At 52.9% G+C, this 21181-nt stretch overlaps 1 protein-coding gene and 1 long non-coding RNA gene across 3 annotated transcripts; both read right to left on the reverse strand.

The window, feature by feature from the left end:
* Nucleotides 1–4360: 4360 nt before the first annotated feature.
* Nucleotides 4361–15720, reverse strand: FGF6 (fibroblast growth factor 6). Its single transcript, XM_007117038.2, has 3 exons — nt 15151–15720; nt 14092–14195; nt 4361–5015 (listed from the first exon to the last, which is right to left on the reverse strand). Exons 1-3 carry the CDS (start codon nt 15494–15496, stop codon nt 4839–4841), a joined length of 627 nt encoding a protein of 208 aa, XP_007117100.1. The 5' UTR covers nt 15497–15720; the 3' UTR covers nt 4361–4838.
* Nucleotides 8329–10793, reverse strand: LOC114486389 (uncharacterized). Of its 2 annotated transcripts, none has more exons than XR_003680029.1 (3): nt 10661–10793; nt 9107–9211; nt 8329–8374 (listed from the first exon to the last, which is right to left on the reverse strand). It is a non-coding gene; the product is annotated as an uncharacterized lncRNA (long non-coding RNA). The 2 variants fall into 2 exon arrangements; XR_003680030.1 differs by lacking the exon at nt 10661–10793 and adding an exon at nt 9468–9493.
* Nucleotides 15721–21181: the final 5461 nt, after the last annotated feature.

Below are 21181 nucleotides of genomic sequence, written 5' to 3' on the forward strand. Positions count from 1 at the left end.
GGCTCATCTGGCTGGGCGATCCTGGGTAAGGAACTTAAACTCCCTGGCCTTCTTCTTTTAACCTGTGAAAAGGTTATTTTTTTCCTACGAGTCCAGTCATCCTACTAGACCAGGGCTTTGCGACGTCAGGGTGGCCTGGGGTGTGTGTCACAAGGGTAGATTCCTGAGCCCACCCAGGCCTGGACTCTGAGAGTGTGGCTTGGGAATCTACACTTTGACACACTCATGGGTGATTTTTATTTTTTAATGCAAGTTCGTGAGGGGACAGAGGACTGTCTCTGCCTTGTTCACTCACATACCCCCAAACCTAGCGCAATGCAGCACAGAGACGGGTGCTCCAGAACTATTCCTTGACGGGTGAATAAGTGAATAACGTGATAGTCACAGAAATGTGCCTAACCGGCTCTGACAAGGTGGAACAGGGCTCCTGCCCCACTATGGTCGATGGTCTCTCCCTCCTCTCCTCTGGGCCAAACTCCCCTTTTGTAAAATATGGCAGCTGGCTGAAGTGACCCATGTGACTTCTGGCCTTAAAAATCCACAGCACCATGCAATCATGCTTTCTGTTTCCAACTTGCCTGCCTCCTTGAGGGGCGAAAAAGCATCCACATGAGAAGCAACCACAACCCAGAGATTCGTCGTCCGTTTTAATAGGAGGGTGGAGTCGAATAGTTTAGAGGAACGTATAAAAAGATCTTTTCCTTTTTTGCTGGAACAGGATATGGTTTGTGCATAGCACATACATATTAAAAAAATAGAAGCATCACATCTTACAAACACATGACTGAACAAAGTCTGAGTTTTCCTACCCACTAGACCCAAGCTTGAGGACAGCTCTGCCCTGGGACCCAGTCTGAGGTACTGATGGATTTTCAGAAAGGGAAACCCGCGTGAAGAAGCAGCTGTCCGGATGGTGGAATTTCGGTAGTTCATGAGGTATCCAAACGTGGGTCTGTGTTAGCTATCCTCAGGATGGCGTAGGTTCGGGATGTTCTGGGCATAATTACTCCTCCCTTCTGTCCTGGGAAGAGCAAACACCAGCTGAGGGGCAAGTGCAGGTTGAAGTGTTTCTATCTATTCTTCCGGCCCTGACCCAAACATTCCTACCGCTGGAGTTTTCCTGGGAGGTAGCAGACGAGTGGCTGGGTTCTTGCTGGGAGGAGAGGTGGGGGGGGCAAGTATTAGAGACCCACTTCACAGACGCACGAGTGGCGGGTGGCAGAGAATACCTTCTCGGTGGCAACAGACCCAGAGCCCTTGGGGGAAAGCATTGGGATAGAAACATGTAGGAGTTTTCTAGCTTGTGTCCACCGAAAAGGGGCAACAAAGGAAAGGGAGGGCAGAGAGGACATCCCGGTATCTTGGAGGCCAGACGCATTTGGTTTGTACCAGTGGCTGTGGTCCAAAGTGGGCCGAGGCGTTGGACGTCCAACCCCGGGGAGAAGGAGACCGACAGCTCACGGCCTTTTGTGTTTCCTTCCTCCCCCAGGACTCTTGTAGGATCAGAATGTGAAGGATCCGAGGTGCTGGACAAGAGAGGACCAGAGCCAGCCTGGGCAGGAGAATCCCAGCTGTCCCGGGTCGGACGGGGCTGGGAGAGAATTCCAGGCCTGGGGAGAAAGCAATGCGTCTAAAGGAGAGAGGTTTACGGCCTGGATGGAGGACAGGAGAAAATCCCCTTTTCCTTAAGCCGTAGAACGGCTCTGACCAGGGGCTTGGGGTATGTGTGCAGGAGGTGCAGAGTGGGACATGGGGGCGGAGAGGAGGCTGCGGAGGAGAACCGCAGGGTATCCATCACAAAGCTACAAGCTGCTTTCCCGGGGCGGTGCAAACCCATCTGGGAAGCGGGGAGGGAAGGGCTTAGAAGGCAGCGAATGATCGCCGTCGCCAACAGCAGGAACTAGCAGGGCATTTGCTGGTTTCTTCTGAGCTCTATGCGTGGCCCCGCGAGGAGGGTGCAGATTCTTTGTGGCCCTGGGCCCCCAGTCTGTTCTGAGCTAACCTCGTCCCAGCTGGGAAGCCATCTCCAAGGGCTGCACGTGTGTTGCTCTCTTCTTCATTGTTTGCTCTTGAAGAGGGACTAAGGCAGCCTCTGGGCTCCTGGAGCCCCACCTTTGCATGGGGCTGCTAGAGAAGGTTCAGGAGGGAAGAGAGGCCAGTTATCTACAAAACTCTATGAACCAGGGTCAAAGCTCAGGATCTGGGGGAGGGAGGGAGGACCCAAGTCATTCTTAGTACATCCTCAGCGGGAAGGTGGGGTTCACTCCTGTTCTCCTGATTCTGCCACCTCTTCTGCAGCCTTTGGGATCCGATGGGGCTGACAGGCGAGCTCAGAACTCAGATGGGGATCAGCTAGGAGAGGGTTCTGCACACCTGTGCTGATCTCGCTCCGTTTCCGCCCCGTAACCCACTTCTGCGGATGGGGATGGACTTTTCCTAAGTCTAAGTCACTCACAGGTCAAAGAGAAAGCCCTTGGGAGAATCCCTTTGGACGGGAAGAATTTGAAAGAGTCAGTGATGCATGCCTACCTCCAGAGGTGACCTGCAAAGTATGGAACCACTAGTACAGCACGGGCCCTGGTACCAGTGAGAACAGACGCCCAGCTGCCCATAGCGATGCCAGCCTTAGACAACCCGTGTGCTAGAGCGACGGGTATCAAGCCTGGCTGGTCCTGGGATTTCAGAGCTTCTCATTCTCACCCCCAGCATGAGAGATGGGAGTGCCCATTTGGGGAAACTCCTGGTCAGGATTTGGGCACTTTTGTAAGCCTTTAGGGAGCTGCGGGAAAGATCTAACCATCCGAAGGCTCTCGACTCTCTTTAGAAGAGCCCTCTCCTGCAAGGGAGCTCAAGACCTGGGAAGAAGGGAACGAATGGTTTGGGACCTGTGACTTTCTTCTCCTCTCCAGATCGCGGTCCATCCGTCCACCCAGCCCTCCTACACGCCCACCACGTCTCATCTGGAACTGACATGCAGCTCAGGTCCCGAGTGCATCCGTTTCCGAGGTACCCTGTTAAAAAGACCAGTTACTCAGGACAAGACCTCCGGAAAAACAATCAGCTTTGTCCCCTGCCTCCAAGCAGAACTACACTTGAAATATTCTGAACAGTCAAGACGGACCAATTTTCTGCCCCTTCTGCTTGACCAAGACCTCAACTCGGTCCAGTTTCCATCCAAGGTTCGACCACTCTCGTCCTGAGCTCTTACTGTCCTTTCCATCTTCGCCCCCCTTGGTGCAGCCTTTTCTTCCTCCCCCAGCCTGTACCTGCCCTGATATTTGCCAGGCAGAGGAGGCGGCCCGTAGGGTGTCTCTTCCTTGGATCGCCAACCTCTATCCTCAGCTCATCTCAGGTCAGTCTATAGATGGACACCTCTGCAAATAGAGAGGTATGTCAAAGGCGAAGGTATTTGCAGCAGATGAGGGCTTGTCTCGCGGGCTGGGGCCCCCGAGAGTCGCAGAGGGTGTCAGCTCATTCTGCAGAGCCGCGGTCCACAGACGCTGAAAATATCTGTGCTCTGATATGGGTCTCTCTGGTTTCAGATTTAGGAACGTCCAATGGTTCAGGAATCTGAAGGCTCCAGGAGGACAACATTTATAGTCTCTTGGGGCACCTCTTCTTTAAATACTCTCAAAGGACAGGAGGCAAGGAGGCATCGTACGGCAAGGAGCTGCTTCAGCTTGGCTGCTCCGTTTCACGGGATTATCACTCCTCTCCTACTGCAGGGGGGTCAGGGGGGCAAACTCCGGAGGTCACGATGCCCGATTCCGCTGCATCCAGGCACCAGCGCCTGTGGCAGAGGACGCCCGAGAAGGAAGTGAGAGTATCAGATGAGAACTTGGGTGAGTTTCCTGGACGTTGCTGGAGATGAATTAGCATCTGTAGTCCAAAGCCTCTCTACTTCCTTCGTGGCCTATTTTGTACCCCCTCACCCCTCGCCAAAGAGGTTGCCATTATTAGGATCCCCGTCATCTGAGGTTAAAATAAGACCCGGTTCAACGTGAGGAAAAGTTACGGGCAGGCAGCCTGGCCCCAGCTTGTTCTCGAGCTACGCACAGCACTGACTTCCAGGCAGAAAGGCTCTCCCTAGAACACTCGCTCTCTCCCGCTGCTTCGAGCGGGATTCCCCCCGCTGCCGGAGACGCTGCTCTCCCCTCTCCTCCAAGAGGGGGATCCCTTCTCCCCCGGCCTCCCTGACAATGTGTCCCAGTGTCCCCAGCGCCCTCACACGCAGGATGCCCGGAGTACCTGCCCACTCCTTCTGGTCAGCAGCTAAATCTTACTCCCTGTCGCCCTGCCCTCCCTGCCCACCCCCCCACCTCCATGCAACCCGCGCGGTCAGTGGCCTCAGAATGGAAAGGTGACTGGAAAGAGGCAGAACGGAGGCATGTGTCAATCCTGCTGGGTTCACAGGTGACATTCCTGCAGGCAGATTCCTGAAGCGGTGACCCCGGGAGGAAGGAGCCTGCTGTTCCGAGATGCCTTGGTTCTGACGATATGTACCAAGATGTACAGATATACATCAGCACACACACATGCTTCCTCCCCGCCTCTTCCTGTGTCCAGGGTCCCATCCCCCAAGTGTCTCTGGACCGTCTTTCCTCAGATGAGGTCAGAGCATGGGATCCATTGCCATTCTAGGATGCCGGCTGCAACCCCTCACTTGGGTGGGTCACATGTCATATGGGGTCCGGTGGCCAAGGGAACCGACTCAGGTCCCCCCAAGCACAAAAGGACCCCGAATAGGGGGGCATGGGAGGAGGGGGCAATTGTTCACTCGTGCAAAATTCCAACAGAAAAGGCATCGCTTTCCGCCTGTGAGCCTTCCTTCAGGGTCCTTATATCCTGGGGAGGAAGTGAGTGACGGTCATGGTCGGGGACACTTTGCTGCCCCGCTTCACCCGTCCGTATTTGCTCAGCGCGATGTAGGTGCCTCGGTACAGGTCTGACTCATAGGCGTTGTAATTGTTGGGCAGGAGGGTCTCTCTGAATTTGCACTCCTCTTGGAAGCTGGGCTGTGAGAGAGATGCACAAACGGCAGAACATCAGTGATAAACGAGGCCCAGCGGGCACGTCTGCCGGGGGCCCCTCGCTTTGCCGTGTCAGACAACCTCCAGGAGCTCTGGGCCGCCCTGGGTGGGCGGCAACATGAAAGCTGAGGACAGGGGAGCCTTCAGAGCTCTCCTGGTCCCCCCTCCCCTTCCCTCCTTCATGAGGAGGAAGCCCAGGCCCGAGGGTGTGGGTGGACAGCCTGTGTCACATGGGGGCGGGGGCTTCTCCTGGCCGCCAGTCCCGGACTCTTCCTACCAAGAGCACGGATGATAGTTTATTCAGAGAAAGGACCAGGGAAGGATAAAAGAAGCTGTTTTCTCAAGTCCACTGCGAGAGGACCTAGTAGAGCAGGATAGAGAGCTGGGGCTTGCTTAGTGGCTCTAGTTGTGTGACCTCGGGGCAGGCGCCTCCCCGCCCAGCCTGATTCCCTTTTCTGCAAACCACATGGTTGGGGAGCATTTGGGGGGGGCAGTGAGTGGAGGGCGAGATGGATGGCTTCCTAAGTCCTCCTAAGTCCTAAGTCCTCCCCAGCGCATCTGTTTCATATGGTAACTGTCTCTCCACTTGTGTTCCCTCGCCCTGTCTTTCCCAGGTTAAGGTCCAAGTTTGCTGCCCCTTAAAGGGGCCCGTTCTCGGGTCTGACTTTGAGCCCAGAATAGGGGGGCACCGGCATCAGTTTTTAAAAGCACACAAACTGCAGCAAACTATCCACACAGTTGGAATCTTGCTTCTTCACTGAACAATATGCCCGCTGCCTCCTAGGCATCCACAGGTCGCCAGGGAAGGGCAGGGACAGAGACAGCGAGAAGCAGCAACTTTTATGGGAGAAAGAACCTGGTTCCCTCTGTGACCAGCAGTGCCAAGGAGTCGGGGGCCGCTGATGACTCACCCCCTCCGGAGCGGGTCGCGTGAGGGCCACCTGTTCAGAAAATGAGGGCCAGGCTTCCTGTCACACATCAACAAGTTCAACCCCAATAAATCACCCAAGTCTTCCTTTATTCCCAGAAGAGAGAGCCACTTCCTCCCAAGCCCACCCGGGTCACTGCCCCTGGCTGGAGGGCTTTCTGGGCTTCCGATGGGGGTCGCTCCCTGGGAGCCAGGAGGCCTGGGATCTAGTCGTTAAAGAAACGTAGAATGAAACAGAGACAGAGGTGAGCGTAACACCCGACTCCTTCCTGCCGACTGAGGCCATCGGCTATAAAAAACCCACTCAGTGGCTAAGCGGCTGTGCTAGGGGTATCGCCTGACCTTCTCAAAAGGAATCATACTGTGAGCATCTGGCCTTGTCAGCCGTAGGGTGGACGAGAGCCTCTTCCTGTTACGAACGGAGGCTGATGAGCCAGCTCCTCGGGGCTCCGAGTGGACCAGTCCGGCAGCACGGAAAACAGTGCACCATCCCAGGGGACTCCGGCTCCCCTGAGACAAGGAGTGTGTCCTGTTGAGCACGTGATGCTGAATGAATGATGGTCTAATTGGAACGGCACAGCCACCCATGGATGGCCCTGCAGGGGTGGTTTCTCTTTGATGCGGCGAGAGCTGGCAAGGGACAGGCGGCGTTGTTTAGGAAACACGTCGGGTACCAGTCGCTGGTCCCTTCTGCCCCAGCTGAATGAACGCATCCCCCCTTTCCCTCTCACGCCCCTGGGTTACTGTGTACAGAGCACCTTCCTGTGATGTTAATTTGCTTGAGATGACCCTGCGAGCTTCCACCAGCCACATCAACTGGCTTCAGAAGACCATGCCGGGAAGTTCTGTTTTCACAAGTTTTCCTCTCCCTTGTTATGGGTGCTCAAAAACACTTGTAGAATGAAGAAAGGAATGTCCCAAAGTAGGAAAAAAAAACTCATCAAAATAGGCAAAGAGCATGTGACGATTCACCTCTTACATAGCTGTGTGAACTTGGCAAATGATTTTACCTCCGAAGCCTCAGCTTCCTCATCTGTAAAATGGGAACAGTGAGAATAATTCTGTCCTAGCCCTGGAGGGAGAGTTCATTGAAATAATGCATGGAGAGTCCTTGGTATAATGCCTGGCGCACAGTAAAATAAAAAATAATTTGTATTGCCATAATGATGCTTCTCCAATTGATTCATGAATTAGTTTAAATTAAAAGCGCTGAAAGACTTCGTCTTACCCGGAATCAGCATCCCTGTAAAACTTGCTGTGGGTTGCAGCACAATTTAGCTTCTAAGTCCTGCGTTTATTGCCTGAGTGGCGGCCAGAGGTGAGCCTGGGGGAGGAGGGCACAGAGCTGACTGGGCTCCGGCCCCGCGCCCCTGGGGCCTCTCTGGACATGAGGGGTCGGGGCAGCCACCGGACCTAAGGCTGTCGATGGGCAAAACTCTGGAGCAACAACACAGGGGAAAAATAAAGTTGGGATCAATGGTAAAAGCTGAGTAGAAATAATGCCACATGGATTAACAGTCTGGTGTGGATCAACTAACAAAATACAGTCCAGAAGTAAATCCAAACACGAACATAAAATAAAGGTGGATCTGAAATGAATACAAAATACAAGTGGCATTTCCGATCACTGGAGAAAACGTGGTGTTGGAAGAACTGGATGTTATCTTTAATAATCATCATCATAATAGTAATAATAATAAAGTTTGATGTCTGATTTTATTCCTAACACTAAAATAAATTCCAAAAGGAGCAAAGATTTAAATGTTAAAAAGAGAACCTTAAGGGGAGCTCCCTGGTGGCCTAGTGGTTAGTTTTCCAGGCTTTCATTGCCGAGGCCCGGGTTCAATCTCTGGTGGGGGAACTGAGATACCACAAGATGCGTGGGCACAGCAATAAATAAATAAATAAATAAATAAATAAATAAATAAAAATAAATGAGAGAGAAAGAGAAGAGAACCTTAAAATAAGTCAGAAAGATCTTTCTAAGTAGGACACAAAAAACTAGAAGGCATTAAAAAAACCAAGATGAATAAATTAGGCTGCTGCTTTGAAAAAAATAATCACCTTAAACAAAATAAAAATGTAAATAGCAAACCGGATAAAAAATATTTACAATGCATTATACTTTGTAATATATTTTGCAATAGATTGAATTTTGCTACTATATCCAGAACCCTGAACTCACTGAAAAATGGACGTTTATGAACAGACCGTTCACAGAAAAGGAAATACAAATAGCATTTAAACATAAGAACGTGTGCCTAACAGAGAAACATAAACCATAACTGTGTGATCACATTTTTAATTGTCAGGTTGCAAAAAGCACACTGTTTGACAATAGGCTTTCACTGATGAGGGCGTATGGGGACCAGGAGTTCTCATTTGTTGTCTGTCGGTGTGTATATTGTTATAGCCTCTGTAAAGAGAAATTTTACAATATTTACTAGAATAAAATAATAACTACAGCTTTGGTTAGTAATTCCACCTCTAGGAATTTATCTTACTGGTTCACTCCCACTCACGTACAAAAGTCACGTACCGCGGCATCATTTGCAATAGCGAGAGACCAAAAACAACCTAAGTGTCTACCAGGAAGGCAGTGGTTAGCTCAGTGATGGGAGAGCCACCCAACGGAATACTCTCAGACATAAAAAATAGAACCTCCTTGTGCACTGATTTGAAATGGTCTCCAAGGCATATTGCTCAGTGAAGAAGCAAGATTCACATTGTGTGGTGGATAGTTTGCTCCAGTTTGTGTGCTTTTAAAAAATGATGCCACTGTGAGAACATCCACGGGGACATTGGGACTTCCTGGGATGGTAGGTACACAGGGCCTGGCAACAGTGGCTGCTCTGGGGAGGGTCTGGGTGGCTTCCGGACAACAGTGAGAGCGAGGCTTCATCTCCGTGGTATATTCTCCTGCACATTTTCCCCCTTAAACCACGTCCATGTATTACCTCGTCATGTTAGTAGATTATTGAAAATGGGAAGGGAATTCAGGATAGAAGATGGGCCAGAGAATGGAGCGAGAAGCTTTGCATCAGAGACTGGTCCGTTCTCTCCCCCGGGTCCTGTCTCTCCCCCCTGTCCACCCCCTGCTCTACCCTCTGTTCTAACTGTTTATGACCCTGGAGAGCACCCTGCCCACCAGTTTCCAGGAGACTTCATTTCTGATCTGGATGGTGGTCGAGGGAGAGGTTTCGCGTGTGGTTTGCCAACTCTAGAGAGGAATCCAGACCTTGGGGCGGAGGACCTGTGGGGAGTGGGGAGGGGGAGGGGGAGGAATTGAGCGATTGGGGCCAGAAACTCAGGGCATTTGCCCCGATCCTCTGATCTAGAATATGTCCAGTTGAAGGTCTGGGTCTGCTAAAACACATTTGTTCAAATGTGCAAGACGGTGGTTGCATATGCACTGTGCTCTGTCCTCTGATCATCAGATTTTGATTATTCAACCCCCAGCTCCCAATTTTCAAGAAGTTTCTGACCTCTGTTTCTTTCCCCTAGCCTACCTCACGTCCCTAGCCTTGCCCAGCAGTCTGTGTCCATCTAAAGTGAGAAAGGAGAAATGCGTGAAGCTTGCTTTGGAAGCCTCTCTACCTCGCCCCTGCCCGTTCCTCCCCGCACCCCTCTCCACCCCAGCCTTGGTGTTCAGGTGGCCCCGCGGCTGGGGGCGAGGCCAAGGCCATGGCCCTGAACTGCTTGCTCCCTGCCGCCCGGTGCTCCACTGCCCGCACGGATGCTCGAGCTGCATCAGGACCAGCCCCTCGATTCCTCTCTGCATTCGTGCCCCTGCGCTGGGTCTCCTGACTCAGGAATGCTGGCTCCTGAGCTCTGCTGAGAGAAGCCAAGCGCACGACATGTTAAGAAAAGCAGCTACCGTATATTATTACTTGAACAAATGAAACTAATTCCCCCAGATCACATTGCCTGGGCCTGCCGTGTCCCAAGCCCCAGCATGACAATGTCTTAAATTCCACATGGGTCTATTCAGACTTAGGAGGACCCAAACTCTAAAGCATTTAGCTCTCGCAGTGGAGAAGGGCGTTTTGCAGGGCGGGTACATACAGGGGTGTCTCTCGGCGTGAGTTACCTCTGGCGGAAACGCCCCTTAAGGTCTGCGGTGGACCAGACATCCATCCCATCTTGTCTTTGGTCAGTAGGTCACCCGGACTAATGAAAGTGTCTTTTTATCTTTAAAGTTCTTCTTCCTTCTAGGCCTGCCCTGGGCCACTTGCCCGCATTAGCCCTGGCTGTGTGTGTGCATGGGAGCCTGGCTGTGTGTGTGCATGGGAGCTGGGGAGGGGTTTGGATGGATAAGGAGGCGGGTGGTGAGAAAAGAACAGAAAACTCCTTGTCCTCAGACCCTTTCCTCCTGCAGTCCCCGACTGCTACTTTTTTGGTCCTTAGCTGAAATGGAGAGATAACATCTCCCAGCTCTGAAGACATCTGTCTGTTCTAATCCCCGTTCCTAACACACCATTGCACCGGCAATTTAGAAGTGTTTGAAGATGTCTCCACCAGGCCTACCATGCTTCTCATTCCTGTATCGCTCTGGGTAGCAGGCAGGCTGCAGACAAAGCTGTTTGTGAGACCGTCTGCAGGGTCCCCCGGGCCCCTCGCTGTAGCACCAGCCCCTCCCTGCTCAGGGGTGCCATCTCCCGGGCCCTCCACATAGTCTAACACCAGGGACCCTTTGCCTCACCCCCTCAGGAATCCGTTCTCCTCTAGGGGAAGGGTGCAGCTCACTGAGGGAGGGAAAGACTGGGTCCTCCCCTCCCCAGCTGTAACGTCCTAGGTAACAGTCAACGGCCTCTGTGCATGAAACAAATGCTGTGCTTTGCCAGTTGTCATAGAACTATTGATGAAAAGGATGGAGACGCAGTTATAATTAGTAAAACCAAAATCACTCAGAAGCATAACTGATTCTAAAGCACAGGGATTCTCATAGAACTACTGTCAGGTGGAGATCTTTGATTTTTTCTTTTAAATTTTAAAAAGATCAAGGAGACTGGAACTCACTGATTCCTGCCTCAGTCCACGTCAGAGAGATCAGAGAGAGGTCTGGTCTCAGAGAGGGTCAGAGACTTTGCCCGAAGCAAGACAGTAGCTGGAGGGTGGGCGGGCAGGAGCTGGAACCCGGGTCCTAGTCTGCACACCAGGTGCGCTTCTGCGGCCGGCCTACGGGCATCACCTGCTAAACCTGGAAGCAGGTTTGCACACGGCCCTGATTCACCGGAGACCCCGGAGACCCACGGTCACATCTGCAAAGTGAGGATAAAGGTCAGATGCACCTCGCAGGGGTGCTGGGGGATAGTGTGCTCAGAAATCACCCCCAGGGCATCTGACAAACAGTAGGTACTCAATACAGGGGAGCTACTTAGAGGGTCGAAACACTGCCACAGGCTCTGCACCCCTCTTTCCGAGGGATGAGACCTGCGGGAGGCCACCGAGGTGGGTTTTCTTGGCTCTTATTTTCCTACCTTGCCCCTGCTCCCCTTCCTTCCCCCGCAGCATGGTTCCCCTCCCCCCAGGAGAAACCCCTGAGGGGCCAGAGCAGCTGAGCCACAGGGAGGGGAGGCAGCTCTTGGGGCTTAAAGGGAAATCGTCACCCAGTGGGAGTTTTCCCGGCTCTTTGGATCAGCTGGCAATTGTTTCTTTAGACTGTGATAATGGCCCCTGGGGGGCATAGCAGGGAGTGGATAGGTGGTTCAGGAGCATCTGGTGGCCGGGCTTGGGGCTCCAGGGAGGGCAATCTCCCCCCTCCAAGAAGGTGCCTTTGGGCCAGATGCTCCTGGGGGGGTTGTACGTGGGGGGAGATTGGGGTGTGGACCGTGGGCTGGGCTTCTCCTAGGGAAGCCCCCGTTTTCCGGGACTCCTCTCCTTTAGTGAGCCCTGCGGACCTCCTTTGAAGTCATCTGCCCAGGAGTGAGGGGTCAGGGGTGTCACGGACATCAGGGGTCAGCCCACACTTCAGAGTTGCCCCCTTCTTCGTGCTCCTTGAATGTTCCATCCACCTGCAGCACTCTCGCTGTGAGGTCCCCTGTTCCCAGACTCCCCGGCTTCTCCTACGGGGACCCCAGGCTTCAAGCGGGAAGTGGCTGCATTGGCCTTCTATTTGCACCCTTTCCCCAGCACACAGTTCAATCTCTTTCGGGATAAGGAGAAAAAAATACTAAATAGCTTGTTCATGAAAGTGGCAGAGATAAGGGTTGATGTAATTTGTGCTTCCTTCCAAAAGATTCACCTTGCGTAGAACCCCAGAGCCAACAGCCTCCGTTCCCGGCTCTGCAACGAGTGGGATTCCGGGCACTACACGGGCTGCAGGGAAGGGGCTCTTTGGGGCGACCCACCGCACAGAGAGGGCACTTACTCCACCAGAGCCTCCTTGGTTCCAGCTGCTTCGTCCTCTCCATCACATATGCAGAGGGCGGTGAAAAGGGCGTCTGAGAATCCCAGCCTCATGGCCGTTTCCTCTCCCAGCTGTCCTCAGCGCTAGTGTAGCCCTGGGGCAGGGAGGGTTCCTTGCCCTCCGAAGGCCAGGTAGCCTGGTGGTCCCTAGCCTGCCTGCACCTCAGAAATACCTGGGAAACTTAAAAAATAAAAGCAAACCGACTTGCAGGCCCCCATTCCAGCCCTACTGACTAAGCATCTCTGAGGAAGGCCCCCAGAAATCTGGACATTTAACAAGTGACCAAGGTGATAGGGATGCACGTGGTCCTCCCACAAGACCCCCCTCTAGGAAGGGGGGGCAGAGCCTGTGGCAGTGTTTAGACAATATAAATGACTCGCCTGTATTGAGCACCTACTGTCTGTCAGGCGCCCTGGGGATGCTTTCTGAGCACTATCTTCCAGCACCCCCAGAGGTGCATCTGATCTTTAGCCTCACTTTGCAGATGGGACTCTGGCGAATCGGGGCTGTGTGCAAACCTGCCTCCGGGCTCGGCAGGTGATGCTTGTAGGCCAGCAGGAGGAGAGCATTTGGTGGTACAGACTAGGACCCTAGTTCCAGCTCCAGCCTGCCTACCCTCCAGCGCTTGTCTTCAGAGCCCCACTGATTCGAATGCACATCTTGCCTCCACGTGAACGAACCCGAATGGAGAGGTGTTAGCACTGCAGATCACAGGCCGAGTCCCCCTGAGCACCCCGTTTGGGTATTTCACAGCCCTGGTCTGTTGGGACAGCCTCCCTGGACCCCAGCACCGATCCCAGACCCCCCCTGTTCACATTCGGATCCTGTCTGTCCCCACGCAAAGGTAGAACAGCCCTCCACACCCTCCCCATAAATAGCCTCTCTGCTATTCCTTGACCATGGCTCAGAGGTCTTCCTTTCTAACCTTCTTATTTCTGTCCAAAGAGCGCCCAGTTTCCTTGCCTTCACAGGGATGCTTTCCCAGCCCATATTTTGGAATATGACAAATTTGGGGCTGAGAGACCCAGGAATGAGGGGGTCAGAGAGATCAGAGATTTTGGTAAGTATGGAAGTTGGTGAGGTTAACCAAAGTGCTAGCATTGACACCCTCCCCCCCAGGGATGATCTGTGATGGGGAGAAGGCACGGAGTGGGATCTGGGGCCAGCCAAGAGAGTCTTACACCCCCTAGGGGAGGATGCTTCTCCAGCTCTTGGGATCAGAGACCAGAGGACTTAAAACCTTAAAGTTAAATGTCCACGCACTGATGAAGGCGAGGAAAAGAGCTTCGTTTCTTCCCCTCCTGCCGTGCTCCAGGCTGGGTGCTCGGAGAGTGAGCCATGGGAACAGCGTGCCCAGGCTGCAAGACAGGCCTGCTTCTCTGGGCCTCTCCTGCTCAGGACCTGACCGTAAGCCTGGACAACAGCTTTATGCCAGAACGTGGGTTTCCCTCGGACCCAGAAGCCCTCTGAGCTATGGTTTCTGTCTCATTACAAGGCTCTGGTGGGTGAGATCAGGGAAAACGTGGTCCAGCACACAGGCTGACTCACCGTGCAGCTAAGAAGGTATAAGCCCTTCACTGGCACCAGCTCCTTCCACAGCAAGCCCCCCAACCCATTCTAGATAAATATTCACGTCCCTCTTCAAGATTTCGCATTATTTTCTTCAACTGCATAATCTTCAGGCCTCGTGCAGGCTGAAGCTTACCCTGGCCTGATGAACTCACCGTGGTGTATAATCTTCCTTTACTGTTCATGGCAACGAAGAGGGCACTTTTCACCCCAAAGAGACTCACCACGCCTCGCTCCACTGTGGAAATCTCCAGCAAGCCTGACAAAGAAACGGGAGCTGCTTTACCCCAGGCTTGTGCAAATCAGAGCAGGACGTCAACCTAAAGGTGACCCTCCAAGGGCATCTAGGCCCGTCCCCCTGCTTCTAGAAAGTCAGACCCTCCATCACCTCCACCCTTGATCTCACTTTAGGAGATCGGCTGCCAGGCTTGGCCAGTCCTGCTAAACTGCTAAAAATCCAGTCCTGCAGGGAAAGCTCTGATGTCAGAGTTACGGTTCACAGTGGCCACTGAAGCATCTACCTAAAGTTAGCTTTGAATCTGGGCTTAATCACACCACATCCTTGACGTGGGTAAAGGAAGTGAATTCTGATTAGCTTTGGTAAGAATGTATACTCCTCGTGTTTCAACAAAGAGCCCATTTAATCTTGCAAACAAAAACAATCTTGCAAACACTGGATCTTGCAGCCCTATCCCCTCCTGGGGAGAGCCCATCTAGGCAGCAAGCCATCAACTTGTAGGACAGAGGGGGCAAGTTGAAATAAAAAGAAAGATGTGCTTCAGCTGGAAATTTTGCAAACGACTTGCCTTTCCTCTCAAAGAGAAAAGCTAAATAAAAAGCTGCATGTGTCTAATTTGGTCCAAGCATCCTCACCGGCTCTCCCCACCCTTGTTTCATGGCTCCCCCAGGCTGGGGTTTCCCTGTGGTCCTACAAGGCCATGGCTGGGCCCGTAATGCTGAAGGAATCTGTGCCTCAGGGGCTCTGTGGGGCGATGGCAGAAGACACCAGGATGCTCGGACCTCCGCACGTTTAAGCCTGCACCGGGGCAGGGTCAAAGTGAGTCAGGGGCGGTGGCTAAGCTTATGGGCATCCATAAGATTAACCCTTCCCCCTTCATAACAGGACTCCAGGCACCAGAGCGAGGCCCCGCCGTCCTTTATCCCTGCTTGAGCCCCAGCCCCCAGCTTCCCAACTGGCTGCAACTGGCACTCACTGTAGGGGTTCTCCTCGTGGGTGCCGCTGATCCGGCCGTCGGGGGGCACCTGGAGGTGGAAGCCGATGCCCACGTTGCAGTAGAGCCTCCGCTGCCGCTTGATCCCCACCAAATAGCCGCTTTCCCAGTTCACGCCAGCAATCTCTCCAGCCAGCCCAGCCCGAGACCTGGACAGCAGGGTGCCCCAGCCCCTCGAAGCCAGCAGCGTGCTGTTGGCGCGGGAGCCCGCGGGAGACGGCACCACCATGCCCACGAGGACGCCGAGGAAGATGAGAGCCCGCAGCGTGCCCTGCAGACGTCCTGCTCCCCGGGACATAGTGATGAGCAGCCTCTGTCCCAGGGCCATCCACCTTGCCTCTCAGGCACGTGGTCAGAATTAATGGCCCTAAAAATACCGCCCTTCTTGTTTTTCTCCCCTCGGCATGGCGGCAGGGGCTTATTTTTGGAAGGCAGTTAAAGGCTGCTGGCATGAAAGAAAAGCCTGCTTTGGGCACTCGGGTCTGGAGCAGAGGGGCCCAGGCTGAGCCGCGGCCGGTACGGACCATGGCTTGGGGACGCGGTCTAGCTGGCCCGCTCACTCCGACCCGAGTTGATTCTACTTGCTTTGACCTATCTTTATAGTTCAGCAGCCTGGCCCGCCCTGTCACCCTTCATCACCCTGACGTCAGCCGGCCTGGCTCACTTATCCAGGGCTGTAACACTAACCTGCTCCTGGGCCTGGCGGCCTCCCCAGACCCCCGGCACCCAGGGATGCTGGGAGCCACTGTCATTCCAACTATGAAGCAGGAATGAAGTGAGCAGGGAGCATCTCTGAGGGGAGGGAGGAGTTGGCCAGGGGCCCCGGGAAAGAGGGAGGCCAGAGGCCACCCAAGACCCAAATTGGGCAGAAGTTCTTGGCCTGGCAGCGCTGGCTTCCTTATTTAGAGGGCAAAGGGTAAAGACAGGGATGGGGCAGTCTTGGTGTCAGACAATGACCGGGGCACACGAGTTACCCTATTCATGGAAAGAGCTCATGGCTGAGGGCCACAGAGCCTGGGGGGATGCTGAAAGGCTGAACCCCTTTAGCAAGAGAGGACAGAGATGGGGGTGCGGTATCCAAGGGTCCTGAGGATCGTGGAGGGGGGCAAGGCTAGGGTCGGTGTTCTGCTCTCCGTCCCGGTCATGGAATTCACCCAGCCAACAGGGTGGAAGTTGCGTCTGGCCCTTGCCATGGCCGCTGGCCATTTCCCTATCGGGGCTCACCCTTGGCATCTGACTGACGTCATTCATTCCCATTTTACAGATGAGGAAGCTGAGGTGGGGAGAGCTTAAGTGACTGGGCTTAGGTGCTGAGTGACCAGAGCTAGTAAGTGGCAAAGCCAGAACGTATGAAGTCGGCCTGAGTCCAAAGCCTGTGCTCTTAACCTCTGCATGATGGTCTCTGCTGTAGAAGTTAGATTTGCACGGAGTCTGCTGAGCTCATTACATGTCAAGGGCGCTCACGGAATTATTTCAGTAGCACCGGATGCTTCGCCCACGTACCCACGCTGGAGGCTGTGGGCAGCCTGGGAAAGCTCCTAGGATAAGGCACACTGCTCAGGGCCTGCCCTGAGACCCCACTCCCTCCCCTCTGATTCCAAGCTCCTGCCCTGGCCTGGGTCCCGGCCTCCAGCCTGTGGAGTCTACCTACCTCCTGCCCCTCTGCCTGGTCCATTGGACTGGTGTCTTGGTTAGGATTTCCACCAAGCCTTGCATGTCAGATTTGCCCAGATCCCTTGAAGCCCAGGGGACTTCTGTCATTACCTTCAGCTGCTAAAATGTGGGGAGTTGGGGAGGGAATATACGAACCTCTGCTTAGCATAGCCCTCACCATCGGGCCCCTAGCTTCCCTACCATCTTTCCCCTCCCTGTCACCTGCATTACCTCACACCCAGCTTTATCATCACCAGCACCATCTCTCCCACAACAAGGAAAGACTGGCACCCTGTGGGCACAGGTAGGCCTTCGTTAGAAAACTAGTAAAAAAAAAAAAAACCCCATAATTAAAAAAAAAGCATCTCTCTGCAAAGTAGGAGGGTCTTGAATAATCCGAAGGCAAAACTGTCAAAAAAAAGAACCATCACGTTGGATTTCCAGCTAGATTTCGTACATTTGCATCTTCTTGCATGCAAGAGCAGGGGAGACACTCCCTCACCCATGGTCACTTTGGGACCTTGTGTTCGTGATGCTGGTGTTCTGACTTAAGGAAGAGGCAGCCTGGCAGCCTGTTGGATGGCAAGAAGTTAGTCTGAAATGAACACTTGCCTTGGGTGATTGGAGAGGTGCTCACCATCAGGGGGTCAGAATCTCTGCGGATCTCTTCTCGGAACCCGTCCACTGTGAGACCACTTCGGAGGAGAGATTAAGCCGTGACAAGGTCCGTGCCAAAGATCAACAAAAATAGTGACTCTCTTTAGATTCATTTAGGTTCACCCCATCCCAGATTCTTTGTGCAGAGATCGTGGTTGGCATCTTATAAAACAAAGGGCTGCAGAATGGGGGACGCCTGGATTTGAATCCCAACTCCACCACTTGTTAGCTGTATGACCTTGGAAAAATTTTGAACCTCTCTGAGCCTCGTTTGTTCATCTGCAAAATGAGACCATTACTACATAGGGTTATTATATATTAGCAACAGTACATGCAAAGGGCCAGTGCAGAGCACAATATAGTCTTTTCTCAGAAACACATTGAAAATCACTCACCCAGTTAAAGGGGGACAAACCCAAAGTGAGAAGAACCATCTCTCGTCTCAAGGATGGGAGAGACACGTGGCCTTCTAGTTCCTAAATGCTGGCCACCCAAGCATATATTGTGATGGTTGCTAACATATGCAGAAGCAGGCAGCTCGGATTCCTAAAATATTCTGAAAACCAGTAATAGCCTTGGTATTGTCCCCTGTTAAATATAAAACTTAAGTAATTCGTTCTATTAAAAAGCCTGGGTCTTATTTTTATCAGGTGATGTGATGAGGCCCTGTTCTAAATGCGCCTTCTGGGTCTGTCTCCATAGCAACTCCACTGTGCTCATATATCCATAGATTTTTCCTGAAGGCTGATTAAGTTGACAACTGCTAGGGCTTCTTGGTTTACCAGATTTGCACCTGACCCTTCTCCCGGGGCTTAGGGACCCCTATGGATGTGAAGTGATAGAGAAAAGAGTAACAGGTGGAGGAGGCCTCTCTGTGGACCCCTCTTTCAAATAGCTGTCCAGCAGCCTTTGGGGCTGTCAATCACTCTCTCTGGATGAGCTGAGAGTTGGTGGAGGTGAGCGGGGAAAAATGCTAATGTCCGCCTCCTTCCACAACAGGTCCTGGTCCCCAAGTGGGGTACCACGCGGTAGACATTGGTCAAGTTTGACCTGCCCAGCCGAACGGCTTCTGTCACAGCCAGGCAGGATGCCTTCTACGCCTCCTGGTTATTACATAAAGAACTTCAAACACCGCAGGAGTGACCATAGGGAAAGCACAGAAACTTGTGTAAATTGTGAAAAGTGCTGCTTATTTGTACTTTTTACATTTAATTTAGAAAATGTAACATTTACCTTTTTCTTTCTCTGTTTTTTACCTTATTATTATTATTATTCTGTGGCCGCACCACACGGCATGCGGGATCTTAGTTCCCGACCAGGGGTGGAACCCGTGCCCCCTGCAGTGGAAGCGTGGAGCCCTAACCACTGGACCGCCAGGGAGGTCCCAACATTTGCCTTTTTGGAATTACAGAGAGCAATTCAGAAATTACGGAAAATTATCAGGTAGAAAACAAAATAGCTGTGTTTCGCGTCTTCCTGTCTTTTACCTTGGTCTTTCAGAGCTCCCTGGGCAATGGGGCTGCCGCCTCACTGCTCTCTCCCTCTCTCTTGCTCAGACACCCATGCACCCACACCTGGTGTTCAGAGGTAGCGTTTGATCAGGGGTCTTGATGGGTCTGAGATGGCCACGGGCAGAGGGGAGGGACTAGGAGGAACCCTGTCCAAAGCTGACATTTAGGGCCCGTGACACTTGCTACAAGTGGGAAGATTCAAGAGAAAACGTTTCCAGAACAAAGGTCCCCAGCTTGGACTTCTGTGGGAGGGGTCAGGTCTTACCTTGCCAGCTCGTCCCTACTTTGCACTTTCCTAATGGAACTCAGCTCTCCCCAGGTCTCACCCACGTAAGTGGGACCCCATTAGAAGTCTAATCCAAGTGTCCGTAGTTCTGACCTCTCCCAGCTTAGGTGGAGCTTCACCCCACTATAAGTGGCCTCAAATTATTTCTAGAAGTCCAGAGCACGCCTCATGCACGTGGGTGAGCACGTGACTGCTCCTGTCTGGGACCACCACAGGGCATCTGCCAGGACCCCCATCCACCAGCCTTCCACCTCCTGCTGGGCCGCTGATGGGTATTTCTTTTCCTTCCAAAGCTGAGGACCCCAAGCCCTCAAGGAGCCAGTGCTGCTTTATGTTCTGTTTCAAAACCAGGACGAGTATCTTTGTCCCTTCCTATACTGATGCTTGTTAGAGGAATGTCTGACCAGAACTACTTGTGCCCTGGGGATTTCCTCTTTTGGATTTTATTTTCAGACTCCTTGTCTGCAGGGGACCAATCTTCGTTACGGGTCAAGCCCATAGGTTGGGTTCCCTTTTCCTGCAGGATGGGTTCTTTCTCAGGGGGCCCCTCAAAGCCCAGGCAAATAGACTTCTGCTGGGGCCAGCCCACCGGTGGTCTAGATGCATAAGTTCAGACTAGAGACCTTGCTCCTCTCCCAGCCATCCTCCGCTGGGGAGGGGTGAGGCTGGACGCTCAGCTTTGTGGCCTGGTTGTCCAAGGATTTGCAGGGTCTGCTGGGCGGGGCCATGTCATCCTCTCCACCCTAGAAATCACCACCGTGGGTTCAAGTGCTTCCTGATGGACCCCCTTCAGTCTGAAACCCATCCTGCTGTGTCTCCCAGTCTCCCTCTCTCTCTCTTTCTTCTCTCGGGGTCTCACCTGCTCTCTCCCCCCACCCTCTCCCCTCTCCCCCTGACTATTCTCCAGCCTCATACACAAGGCTAGAGCGTGAGCCAACTGCCAAGGAAGCAGCACCTCAGGGTTGGTTGACCACCAGCGCGAAACACCTCAGCTGAATTGGCAAAAAGGCAGAGGAGTCAGATAACTCTCTGGAGCCTGGGAGCATAAGGGATTTGGGCTTGGCTCAGAGTTTTGAGGTTTCTCAGATTTGCTTTTCATGATCATCATCGAATAATACCTGCTGCGGGCTGAGGCTGGCATGCACGCTGCCAGCCACTGTACAGAGTTATGTAACAGGCTCAGCCCTCGGTGGCAGGCTCCCCAGTGTAGCAGGACAGGCCCTCCCCGTCCTGGCCTCTGCCGGCCTCTCTTGCCCCATCCCCTGCCTCTCCCTCTTTGGGAATTTTTGCTGGAATGGCCAGTGGCTCTTGGGCACACTGTGCTGCTTCTGCTTCCGTGTCTTTGCTCAAGCTGTCCTCTCTTTGCCTGGCAAATTGCTTCCCATCTTTAAAGACTCGGCTGAAATGTCACCTCCGGAAGCAGTCCCTGACAACTTTCCACCTGTCCCTAAGCTGGATTTGATACCTCTGTCTCCCCTGCCCCCATCCTCCCTTCATTAATGCTTTGCATGGTTCTCTATCACTACCTCTACCAGCTTATTCCGTAATCATCTGATTAGGTAATCATTCTGATAGTGAAGTCTTGGATGCAGCAATGGAGCCTTATTCGTCTCTGTATGTTCAGAACCTAGCACAGTACCTGCCACATAATAAGGTTCAGGAAATATTTGAATAAATGGTATTGAATTAAAGGCTTTGAATCTGTGGATTTCACTAGATGAGTGATTCTCAAACAAGTTCCAAGCCCTCTGTGGAGGCGTGATCAGAATTTTGGTGGGGCATATTAATTTGAAAAATCACCTTTTTTTTTTTTTTTTTTTTTTTTTGCGGTACGCGGGCCTCTCACTGTTGTGGCCTCGCCCGTTGCGGAGCACAGGCTCCGGACGCGCAGGCTCAGCGGCCATGG

Source organism: Physeter macrocephalus, chromosome 6, assembly GCF_002837175.3.
Source record: "Physeter macrocephalus isolate SW-GA chromosome 6, ASM283717v5, whole genome shotgun sequence".
Taxonomy (NCBI): Eukaryota; Metazoa; Chordata; class Mammalia; order Artiodactyla; family Physeteridae; genus Physeter; species Physeter macrocephalus.

Coding starts and splice junctions, on each gene's coding strand:
- FGF6 (XM_007117038.2), bottom strand. CDS start 15,496: ATGGCCCTGGGACAGAGGCTGCTCATCACTATGTCCCGGGGAGCAGGA. Junction 14,196..15,150: donor CCACGAGGAGAACCCCTACA/GTGAGTGCCAGT, acceptor TTTCTTTGTCAG/GCTTGCTGGAGATTTCCACA. Junction 5,016..14,091: donor AAGGAAGATTATACACCACG/GTGAGTTCATCA, acceptor TCTCTCTCACAG/CCCAGCTTCCAAGAGGAGTG.